The sequence below is a fragment of the Oryctolagus cuniculus genome, chromosome 5, assembly GCF_051225735.1.
Source record: "Oryctolagus cuniculus isolate XC-2025 breed Fujian yellow rabbit chromosome 5, ASM5122573v1, whole genome shotgun sequence".
NCBI lineage: Eukaryota > Metazoa > Chordata > Mammalia > Lagomorpha > Leporidae > Oryctolagus > Oryctolagus cuniculus.
The window spans coordinates 37,351,506-37,364,326 of NC_142871.1; the positions used below are offsets into that span (position 1 = coordinate 37,351,506).

General features: G+C 36.5%; 1 protein-coding gene across 3 annotated transcripts in view; it reads left to right on the forward strand.

Moving 5' to 3' along the window:
• The window catches only part of MED23 (mediator complex subunit 23), a 51,164-nt gene that overhangs the window by 22,920 nt on the left and 15,423 nt on the right, over positions 1–12,821 (forward strand). For all 3 annotated transcript variants that reach the window (XM_089332673.1, XM_089332674.1, XM_089332675.1), the window contains 5 exons: positions 4,713–4,958; positions 6,295–6,437; positions 8,003–8,177; positions 8,813–8,976; positions 12,245–12,369. In XM_089332673.1, coding sequence (XP_089188799.1) covers positions 4,713–4,958; positions 6,295–6,437; positions 8,003–8,177; positions 8,813–8,976; positions 12,245–12,369 — 853 coding nt within the window. The remainder of the gene's footprint in view (positions 1–4,712; positions 4,959–6,294; positions 6,438–8,002; positions 8,178–8,812; positions 8,977–12,244; positions 12,370–12,821) is intronic.

The following is a 12,821-nucleotide window of genomic DNA, read 5'->3' on the forward strand; positions in this document are numbered from 1 at the left end:
ACACCTTGAATTTCTGAGAAAGACTGTGTCATATCTTCATTGGAAACTATAGGGTAGTCAAACCTCATATTTCATTTGACTTTCATTTTATGAGACACGCCTTATCCATCTTTTCATATATCTTTTTTTTTTTTTAAAGATGTATTTACTTATTTATTTTTTTAAGATTTATTTACTGATTGGGAAGTCAGGAGAGGTCAGAGAGAGAAAAAGAGAGGTCTTCAATCTGCTGATTCACTTCCCAGTTGACTGTAAAAGCTGGAGCTGCGCTGATCCAAAGCCAGGAGCCAGGAGCCTCTTCTAGGTCTCCCACGTGGGCCATCTTCTACTGCTTTCCCAGGCCATAGCAGAGAGCTGAATCAGAAATTGAGCAGCCTGGACTCAAACCGGCGCCTATATGGGATGCCGGCACTGCAGGCAGTGGCTTTACCTGCTACACCATAGCGCCAGCCCCTTTCCATATATCTTTAATGAAGGCATATTGCTATGTTTAAGCCACAATAGGTGGGGACCTAGTTCATAGATTAGTGAGTTATTTCTTCATTCTTTAAGACTTAGCCTAATACAGCCTTATATAGGTAATATGTACTTACCAACTACTCTTTTTTTAACTTATAACTGACTTATATTTATCTTATAATTTTCTTTTGAAATGTTACCCAAATTTTTGTGTGTATTTCTACTTTCCATTTCAAACAGAAACTGTAATAGTTATAGGAATAAAGATAGTAAATAGTTATATAAAGTTGAACTTTTAAAAAAATGTTTATTTTAATTTCTAGTTTTTAATAGATTTAATTAATGTGATCTGTAGTTATAGTTCCAAGAACATAATGTTATACCCTTCCTACCTTCCTTCCTCCCTGCCATTCTCTCCCTCCCTCCCTTTTTCTTTCTTCCTTTTTTTTTTTTCAGTTTTTGTGATAACATGTTTTAAAATTACATTACAGTAAAAAGGCTTAATACTAAACCAAATAAGAAGGTTAACAAGTAAAAAGCAAAAAGACTCTAGTTTAGTAGGAATATAGACACAGCTCTAAATAGTAGTTGAATGGAATAATGACCATTTAACCTATATATAGTAAATTTTAAGTAATCACAGATCATTAAAACTATAGTAGTATAACACTCTTAGCCATTGTTTTGACAAAGTTACAAAACAAAGTTTTACAAAACTAAATTTGCAGCAATACTTATATACCCAGACACAGACATTCTTTCTTTTTTTTTAATTTTAGCTCCTGCATATAAGGGAGAACGTTTAGTATTTGTCTTTCTGAGTCCAGCTTATTTGACTCAATATGATATCCTCCAGTTGCATCCAATTTGCTGCAAATGGTAGAATTTCATTCTTTTTTGTACCTGAGTAATCTGTTCTCCTAAGATCTGGAACAAGGCAAGGATGTCCACTTTGACCACTCTTATTCAATATAATACTGGAAGTTTTTGCAAGGGCAGTTAGGAACAAACAAAGGGCATCAAAATTGGAAAAGAAGTCAAATTGTCTATATTTGCAGATGACATGATGTTGTTAATTGGAAAACCTAAACACTCTGCCAAAAAACTGTTAGAATTGGTAAACCAGTTCAGTAAAGTTGCAGGTTACAAAATAAATACACAAAACAGTATCTTTTTTGTATGCTAATGATGAACTCACAGAAGAGAATTCAAGAAAGAAATCCCATTCACAGTAGCCACAAAAAATATCAAATATTTAATAATAAATTTAACCAAAGAGGTAAAAGATCCCTACAATGAAAAATACCAAATGTTGGAAGAAGTCACCAAGGGCATAAAAAAATTGGAAGATATTCCTTGCTCATCAGTTGGAAGACTCAACATTATTAAAATGTCTTACTGGGGCTGGTGCTGTGGTATAGTGGGTAAAGCCACTGCCTGCAGTGCTGGCATCCCAGTCAGGCACTAGTTTGAGTCCTGGCTGCTTCACTTCCAATCCATCTCTCTGCTATGGCCTAGGAAAGCGGTAGAAGATGGCCCACGTCCTTGGGCTCTTGCATCCATGTGGGATACTCAGAAGAAGCTCCTGGCTCCTGGCTTTGCATCGGCCTGGTTCTGGTCGTTGCGGGGAGTAAACCAATGGATGGAAGATCCTTCTGTCTGTCTCTGCCTCTGCCTCTCTGTAACTCTGCCTTTCAAATAAATAAATACATCTTTAAAGAAAAAAAAGCATGTATTTATACATATATATAAATAATATATATATACATATATATATTTTAAAATCTTGCTATCCAAAGCAATCTACAAATTCAGTTCACTTCCTATCAAAATACCAATGACATTCTTTACAGAACCAGAGAAAGCAATCCTGAAGTTCATATGGAATGACAAAAGACTTAGAAGAGTCAAAGAGACCCGATACAAGAAAAATCAAGCTAAAAGGATCACAATACCTGATTTCAAAGCATACTACTAAGCTTTAGTAAATAAAACATCATGGTACTGTCATAAAAACAGATAGGCAGATTAATGAAACAGAATAGAGAGCCCAGAAATTTTTGACAAAACTGCTCAGACCGTACAGTGAAGTAAGGATGATCTCTTCAACAGTGGTGCTGGCAACACTGGATGTATATATGTAGAAAAATGAAATTAGATATATGCCTCTCACCATATAAAAAAAACCAACTCAAGATGGGTCAGAGACCTAAATTGAAGACCTGAGACTATGAAGCTACTGGAAGAAAATGTAGAGGAAACACTCCAAGACTTTGGTGTAGGGGATGACTTCTTGGATAAGACCCCCAGAGCACTGGCAACAAAAGAGAAACTAAAGAAATAGGACTATATGAAGCTCAGAAGTTTTTGCATAGCAAAGGAAATGATAACAGAGTGAAGAGATATTCAATAGATTAGGAAAAAATATTTGAAAACTACCTCTCCTACAAAGAATCAATCTCCCAAATATTAGCAACTAAAAAAAAACTCAACAACAAAAATCAACCAATCCAGGTGAGGAATGGGCAAAGGACTTCAGTAGACGGTTTTCAAAAGAAGAAATACAAATGGCCAACAAATACATGAAAGAATGTTCAGCATCATTAGCCATCAGGAAAATGCAAGTCAAAACCACGATGAGATATCACCTTACCCCTTTCATAATAGCTAAAATCCAAAACATAAATGCTGGTGAGGATAGGGACAAAGTAGTGGGAATGCAAACTAGTGTAGCTACTGTGGGAAACAAGGTGGAGATTTCTTAAAACCTGGAAATAGACTTGCCACATGATCCAGCAGTCCACTCACTATTAGGTATATACCTAAAAGACTTGAACACAATGTATTAGAGATACCTGCACCACCATGATTATAGCAGCACTGCTCACGGTAGCCAAAATTTGGAATCCACCAAGGTGTCCATCATCATATGAATGGATAAAGAAAATGTGTACTTACACAATGGAATATTATTCAACTATAAAAAAGAATGAAATTCTACCATTTACAGCAAAATGGATACAACTGCAGGACAAAATGTTGAGTGAAAAGCCAGGCTCAGGAAGACAAATAGCACATATTCTCCCTTACATATGGGAACTAAAATTTGGGGGGGTGGGGAACCAAGAAGAAATGTCTGTGGGTATTAGTATTCAGTAAATATGGTTTTGTCAAACCTTGTATTATACCTTTGTCAAACCAATAATTAAGAATGTTATACTGGGGCCAGTGCTGTGGCATATCAGGTTAAGCCACAGTCTGCATTGCCAGCATCCCATATGGGCACAGATTCTAGTCCCAGCTGCTCTAATTCCTATCCAACTCCTTGCTGATGTGCCTGAGAAAACAGCAGAGGATGGCCCAAGTGCTTGGGGACCTGCTCCTGTGTGGGAGACCCAGATGAAGCTACTGGCTCCTGGCTTCAGCTTGGCCCAGCCCTGGTTATTGTAGCCACTTGGGAAGTGAACCAGCAGTTGCAGGATTTCATTCTCTGTAATTCTATCGAATACAAAAGTAAATCTTTAGAAAAAAAAAAAAAAAAGAAGAATGTTACATGGTTTTAATGATCTGTGATTACTTTAAAATTTACTTTTATTTGGGTGAAATGGTCATTTTTCCACTCAATTATTGTTTATAGCTGTTGTCTGTATTCCCACTAAACTAGGGATTTTTTTATTTTTTTGCTTTTTACTTGGGAAGCATTAAGCCCTTTTACTGTGATGCGGATTTAAAATATGTTATCTAAAAAAAAAAAAAAAGAGGGAGGACAGAAGGAAGAGAAGAGGAGGGGGGAAAAAAGGAATATTTTTATGTTCGTAGAATTGTATCTACATACTACATTGAATCTGTTAAAAACTAAAAAAAAAATTTATTTTAAAAATCAAATATTTAAAAATAATTTTAGCCAAAGAAGTGAAAGATATCTACAATGAAAAGTATCAAATATTGATGAAAGAAATCATCAAGGATACAAAAAAATTGGAAAGATATTCTTTGCTCATGAATCAGAAGAATCAATGTCATTAAAATGTTATACTGCCTAAAACAATTTACAGATTCAGTGCAATCCCTACCAAAATACCCATGGCATTCTTTACAGAGTTAGGAAAAAACCCTAAAATTCATATGGAATCACAAAAGACCCCAAATAGCCAAAGCAATCCTGAGCAAGAAAAAAACTTTTTTTTTTTATAAGAAGGAAGTTAACTTTATGGAAATTTTTAATAATTTTTTAATGGGATCTGAATTTTTAGGTTTCTACAGCAGAGTCTGAGAAATAAAAGTTTACAGATGAATGACTATAAAATTGCCCTATTATGTAATGCATACTCTACAAATTCAGAATGTTTTACACTACCTATGGGAGCTCTGGTAGAAACTATTTATGGAAATGGAATTATGAGGATACCTCTCCCTGGAACCAGCTGTTTGGCTTCAGGATCTATTACTCCATTGCCAATGAACCTCTTGGATTCACTAACAGTTCATGCCAAAATGAGGTATGTTCTTTAATTTATTTGCTCATAACAGCAAGTTGATCTCAGTATAGTGTAAATTTTGATTTCATTATTATATATGCATTTTACGGTCTGTAGTATTTTATAAGGCTAATGAAATGTATTGTCTTACAAAAATGAATGTTGTTTATTATAAAAATTCTAAAATAAAACAAATAAACTTAAAACCAATGTCATAATGCTTTCATGAGGAATCAGCATTGAAAAGTGTTCTTCTGTTTATTTTTCTGTCATTTAATAAATGTTTGTGTTTTTTAAGACAAAAACAAGCACATCCTGAAATACTGCTTTATAATCACCTTTCTCCCATGATATTCAAACATCTTTTCAGATCTAGTGTTCTTCAAAAGCATTTTTTAATTGCCATAAAGGTTTTTGTGTGACTATATATGATTTTTCAGTTCCACGTTGTTTACACTGAAGGTTATTTGCAGTGTTCTAGCGTTAGAAAGATGGCCGTGAAGACTCTTCTTCATGTCTGTCTTTGTACTCATCCATAATGAAATTTTCATTAATTTGTTGCAAGTAGAGTTGCTGCGTCTAGGGATCTGAACAAGACTTTTAACTTTATTGATTACATACAGGAACATGTTTAGAATTGATGCAGTAGTTTCTGCAAAATAGAAAAGGCTCTGTTGGTGGTTCTACAATTTCAAGTGCCCTTAGGAGCAACTGAGAATACAGATGAGCAAAGCCTAGCACAAAGTGATGTTAGTGCTTTTAGAGGGGTGTGTGTGTGTGTGTGTGTGTGTGTAGAGGTGTAGAGGTGTACAGGGACTGAGGCCACTATCATCTCAGGTAAAACACTGCAGGCCAAAACAATGTATCTGTGTCTCCAGCTGGAGCATCAATAGAAAAACCAAGCTCTTTTTCAAATGGTAAACATTGTAATAGAATTATATATGTGCTTCACCTGCATGTGTGACAAATTTGAACAGAGTCCTGTTAGAACCTAGCCTTTGAGATTTAGCAGTGATTTATTAAGCAATTCTATGGCAAAAGTTACATAATTTCTCTCTTATTTAGTACATGTAATTATTACATCTTTCAGGTTTATTCTTGTATGAGTTGTACTCAAAGTTTGCTTTTCCATGAGCAGAGGGATTCAGGTGCATATTAAAAACACCGTGGAATTCAGGATTCGTCTGTGGTTCTAGTTTGTGCATCATTTCCAAGTGTCCTGTACAACTTACGTGTAGTAAATGAAACAGTGCCATAAGTTCAGATATATACTAAGTCACAGATAAGTAGAGTAACTCCTGTATTTGTGTTTAAAATGATGTATTTTAATTTTCTTCCCTTTTTTATTCCTCCACAGCCTTATTCATAGCATTGCAACAAGGGTTATAAAACTTGCTCATGCAAAGTCCAGTGTGGCTTTGGCTCCAGCTCTAGTGGAAACGTACAGTCGTTTACTGGTCTATATGGAAATAGAGTCTTTGGGCATCAAAGGATTTATCAGTAAGAGGACTTTCTGATGTTTGTAACCATTAACCCACTCACTAGTTCAGCAGACACTCTTCTGGGTGCTGGGGACATGGCAGTGAACAAGTCATTGCCATCCTGGACCTTTCCTACAAGTGAGGGATAAGACAATAAAGCAAGTAGATCAAACACTGAGGGTGTCAGGTGAAACAGACAAAAGAGAAAAATAAAGCAAAAGGGAGGGTTGGGAAGTGTAGGGTCAGGGGAATGAACTGTTTTTTTTTGTCATTTGTTTGATAGGTAGAGTTATAGACAGTGAGAGAAAGACAGAAAGAAAGGTCTTCCTTCTGTTGGTTCACTCTCCAAATGGCCGCTACGGCTGGCACTGCGCCAATCTGAAGCCAGGAGCCAGATGGTTCCTCCTGGTCTCCCATGCATATGCAGGGCCCAAGGACCTGGGCCATCCTCCACTGCCCTCCTGGGCCACAGCAGAGAGCTGGACTGGAATAAGAGCGACCGGGACTAGAACCCGGGGCCCATGTGGGATGCCAACACCACAGGCAGAGGATTAACCAAATGAGCCACAGCGCCGACCCCGAGCTGTATTATTATTATATACATATATATTTTTTTTTTGACAGGCAGAGTTAGACAGAAAGAGAGAGAGAGAGACGGAGAGAAAGGTCTTCCTTTTTCCGTTGGTTCACCCCCCAAGTGGCTGCTTCGGTCGGCGCACTGCGCTGATCCGAAGCCAGGAGCCAGGTGCTTCCTCCTGGTCTCCCATGCAGGTGCAGGGCCAAGGACCTGGGCCATCCTCCACTGCACTCCCGGGCCACAGCAGAAAGCTGGACCGGAAGAGGAGCAACTGGGACAGAATCCGGCACCCCAACCGGGACTAGAACCCAGGGTGCCGGCGCCGCAGGTGGAGGATTAGTCTAGAGAGCCGCGGTGCCTGCTTGAACTGTATTTTTAAATACAGTGATAAGCAAAGGGAGCTTATAAGCAAGTTAGAGCCTTGGTCTACATTCTCATACAAATAGTTTCTCCTCTAAGGGAGCAATCCTATCCTCTGGCAGAACTTTGGCTGGCTGGAAACAAAATTTTCCTACACTGGGCTATTATGGTAATTCCAATAGTGTGATTTCATAACAATACACTGTAATTTTAATTTTAGCCACAATAATTCTTCTTTCCAGATAACTTAAAGCTGATAATTCCAGATAATTTAGAGCTCCCTTTCTTGGGAGGAGGGAGGAAATAGGGTGGATGTACTACAATTTTTGGGGTTTTTTTTTTTGTATTGAAAAGTGAACCTTGTACTTTAGAAGTTGGAAACAGCTTTCTAAAAGTAATTTAATAAACAAAAGTGAAAAAGTTTACAGTTAGGTTATAGTAATTCCAGAGGGAAGAAAGCAAGTTTGCTATTATAACTGGAATATGGGTTTTTTCCCCTTATAATCAAAAAAATTTTGGAAAATATGTGTGTATACATGTGTGTGTGTGTTTTCACAGCTGAACCTTTACATTTTAGTGTGACTTTCTTCAAATATGTCTTAATGAGTAGCTTTTAGTAACTGCTACCTTAAATTATCTTCCTCCAGGTCAGCTTCTGCCGACGGTGTTCAAGTCCCACGCCTGGGGAATCTTACACACACTTCTTGAGATGTTCAGCTACCGGATGCACCACATTCAGCCTCATTACAGAGTTCAGCTCCTGAGTCATCTTCATACTTTGGCTGCAGTTCCACAAACAAACCTGAACCAGCTGCATCTTTGGTGAGCTTATTAAAGGCTGTTTTCCCTTAAGATTTATTAAAACACTGGAGGTGGGAAACTTGATCCTTTATGGTTTTTTCTTGTTGTTGTTCGTTTGCCAAGAAACTTCTCAGCTTCTGAACAATTTTATTTACTGTATAGGAGTGGAATCCAGTTTTTTAAATAGAAACCAACTGGGATAGATGAGTGCTTGCTTTAGAATCCTTGGACTCACAGTTTCTACTTCCAAGACCTTTATTCTTTATTCTAACTTAACCCTTTAGAATGCTAGATTTAAATATACTTTAGATTATGAGTAAAATATCATGTCATTTTAATTTTGTTATAAATGAAAATATATTTCAGATAGGAAAAATGTAAATTTTGAAATGCTGAATATCTAGGGAAATATTTTAGTTCTACAGACTAAAGCTAGCATTTGTAAATGTATAAAAAAGTTTTCATTTATAAACTTTGACACCTCAGATTTTTTTAAAAACAAATTATGCAACACTCATCCTCTCAGGAAAAAAGTTGCTTTTTTAAAATCAAAGATGAGAAGTTTATAGTTTATGTTTTTCCATTGTAATTAAATGGAATGAGATATATTTTATATGTGACTTTTTCATGTTTCCTTTTGTTCTTCCTCTTCTCAGTGTTGAGAGCACTGCACTCAGGCTTATCACAGCATTAGGTAGCTCCGAGGTACAGCCACAGTTTACACGCTTCCTGAGTGACCCCAAAACAGTGCTGTCAGCAGAATCTGAAGAACTGAACCGAGCCTTGATATTGACCTTAGCTAGAGCAACTCATGTAACAGGTACAGTGAGTATTGGGTCACAAAAAACAAAAACAAATGAATTAGAGTGTGCTCTGATTCTACTGATTACGATGGGGATAACATAGTAAAAAGATACTTTTCCATTTGTTAAGAAAAAAGCAGTTGTGGTTTTGTTACCTTCACTATTCAGTCATTAATGGAAGTTGTTTCGTGTAAGCATTATTCTAACTGGGTTGGGCAGTGATTTTCAGCCATCTTAAATAATTTGTAAATAGTGGTTTTTAAGATTTTTGGTTTCTGAACTGTTTTATAACCTTGTAAAAAAAAAAATGGAGAGGTAAGTGTTTAGCTTGGTGATTAAGTTGCCATTTGGCACACCTGAAATCCATATCACTGTTCTTGGGTCTGAGTCCCGTCTTCACTTCCGATTCCAGTTTCTTGCTAATATACACCCTAGAAGGCAGCAGGTGATGCCTCAAGTACTTGGGTCCCAGCTATCCATGTGGGACTTCCAGCTTCTGCCTGACACAGGCCCAGCCATTGTGGGCATTTGGGGAGTGAACCAGCAAATGGGAGCTTTTTCTTTCTCTCTCAAAAATAAATATAAAAATTACTATTTTAAAAGTTGGAATTTCCAGAGTTTATGGTTATGTGGACTATACCCGTGAACATTTACTCTACTACTTATTAAAATGGAGAAGTTTTAAAATGTTTATTAATTCATTTAAAATATCAATAAGCTCATTACATATAACAGATACCATGTTTTTTGGAAAAAGTGTATTTTCTAAAACAAGATTTAATAAAAAGTGCCACTGTTTTCCTTTTGGCATCTCTTGAAAGGAAAATAATTGGATTTTCATATCTGGTTCTACATTTAATCTCTTGCAATATGTTGTTGTTTTAGTTGAAGTAAATAAAGAAAATATTGAGTTGGAAAAGGGAAAAGTATTTCCATAACCTTCTCAGATAATTGTAAATATTTGATATCATACCAAAATTAGACAAGTGATGGTTCCTTAAATGTTATCTGCATTGTAGAACACAAATCCTATTAATGAACTTTTTGTACTTTTGTTGTGTTACAATTCATTCATCTGTTTTGTATGTTTAATGGATTTTTTCATCCATATATATTTTGTAACATTATAATTTGATCATTTAGAAATCATTAGTTCACTGAGTAATTTAGATCTAGCAAATGTTGACACGTTTCATTACACAGCATCAGAAAACTGTACTTGTTAACAGCCCTTCAGACTCCATTAGAAAAATCTTCAAGTTTTGAAAAGCTACCATAGTCATGATACAAGTTTTCCTAAATTCTAATTTTCACTGGAAAGATCATCATATTATTCATAAACGATACTTTCATCTGCTTTACTAGAAGTAACAGGCTCACTTTGTTAATTTTCAATAAAAATGTCCGCCAAGTACCCAAATCTGAATAATTGTAGTTTTATGTCAAATTTCTTTAATGGAAAATTAAATTTAATGACAAAAAGCAGCTAACTTAACAGTCACACAGGTGCTTTTCCTCAAGACTCATCATACTTTTTGTTATTGTTAATGATTTATCTGTATTTGTTTGAACAGGAAAGAGAAAAGAAAATTGTCACTCTTGGTTCACTCCCAAATTGCTATAACAGCCAGACCTACTGAAGCAGAAACCAAATACTTGGGCCATCTTGCACTGCTTTCCCAGATGCATATAGCAGGGAGCTGTATTAGAAGTAAAGTAGCCCAAACTTAAACTTAACAGTGTTCCCAATATGGGATGCCTGATGCTGGTGTCACAAGACAGCAAGTCCCTTCCTCATAATTTAGAACCCTTTTGAATGCTTCTCTTTTGGTCACATAGAATGTTAAAAATAGATTATACACAGGGGCTGTGTAATAGATTATGTCGCCGCCTGTAGTGCCCATCCCATATGGACGCGGTTCTGATCCAGCTCCCTGCTAACGCTCCTGGGAAAGCAGCAGAAGATGGGCCAAGTGCTTGGGCCCCTTTACCCATGTGGAAGACCTGGGAGAAGCTCCTGGCTCCAGGCTTCAGCCTGCCCAGCCTTGGCTGTTGCAGCCATTTTGGGAGTGAACCACTAGGTGGAAGATTTCTTTCTAACTCTTCCTTCTAAATAAATAAGATAAAGTTTTAAAAAGAGAATTGTGCATTTCTGTAAAAAAATAGATTGTACTCAAGGACTGACATTTAATAATTTTTGCTGCTACATCAAGATATTCATTAAAGGACACTGGCACTTTTTTTTTTCTCACTGAGAGTGTTTGGTGAAGGAAACAATGACTGTTACTATAATCTGGTTCTACTATTTGATTCACACTAAGTGCCAGCAGCTTTACCACCATTGCCTTTGCACTATTAGTGGACATTCAACACAGTAAAAAGAGGCAACAGCAGTATCTTGATATCATTATTTATGTAGTTTTGACCTTATCAAATCTGTGAGAGAATATTGGGGACTCCCGGAGATCTGTAGATCATAGTTAAAGAACTGTTTTTTTTTTTTTTTTTAAGAAAAAGGTATTGAATATAACAATCCCAAATTATTTTTTTAAAGATTGATTTTATTTATTTGAAAGAGTTACAGAGAGAGGTAGAGACAGAGAGTTCTTCCATCCGCTGGTTCACTCTCCAGATGGCCACAATGGCCGGAGCTATGCCAATCCGAAGCCGGGAGCCAGGAGCTTCTTCTGGATCTCCCACATGGGTGCAGGGGCCCAAGGACTTGGGCCATTTCTGCTGCTTTCCCAGGCCATAGCAGAGAGCTGGGTCAGAAGAGGAACTGCCGGGACTAGAACCAGCACCCATATTGGGATGCTGGCGCTTCAGGCCAGGGCTTTAACTCGCTGTGCCACAGCACTGGCCCCAACAATCTCAAATATATTTAAATAAACTATGTAAATAATGTTGTTTTTCGTAAGTAAATCTCTTTGATTTAAAGATTTGTACTTATAGTGAATAGTTTCTTCAGTCATTAAAAAAAGACATTCCTTTTCCTCTGACTCAATAAAGTACTAGTAAATCATTGTCAGAGTGAACTTAAGGAGCAGTTTGGTGGGCTTACATATTGTCGTGTCATTGGTGTTCTGTAATCTGAATCAAAAGAGACAGAGAAAAGACAGTGATGTAAATCACTCATAAACTGAGAAAATTTAGGCATAAGCTGAATATGACTAATAGATACATAATGAATACACTTTATAGTGAAATCTTTTAGCATACGTAATTGTGACTTTATAATATGGCTGTGGAATTGATCATATCTGGGTCACATCTGTTTGTTTTTAGATTTTTTTACAGGCTCTGACTCAATTCAGGGAACGTGGTGTAAAGACATTCTTCAGACCATCATGAGTTTTACTCCTCATAATTGGGCTTCACACACCCTTAGCTGTTTTCCAGGCCCACTGCAGGTAATGTAGTCTTGAGTTACTTATCGAATTCATATGAAATTCTTCTTGTTCATGGTGTTATTCCAGTAAGTCTTGCCAATACCTGAGGAAAATTAGCTTTTATGTCTCCTCAAAAATTTTAATTATGATTATTTCATTTTAACAGTTAACAGTTTTAGAATCTCATGAAAAATTAACATATTATCTGGAAGATTCTCTCTCATAGAAGTGGAATGAGAGAAATAATTTAAAGGAACTTGAGAGTGCACATACACTACACTTAACTGAATTTAAAAAAATCATACAGAAAAGCTTTAAACCTGGCTTTTACTGTAAGAAGAAAGGCAAACCTCATTTGTCTTCTACTTTTTAGAGAAAATTTAAGACATTAACATTCATTTTTCCTCTTAGTAGAATTAAAATGGTTGTCAAACTTATCAAAATCATTTGGAAGGCTTGCTAAGCTGCAGATT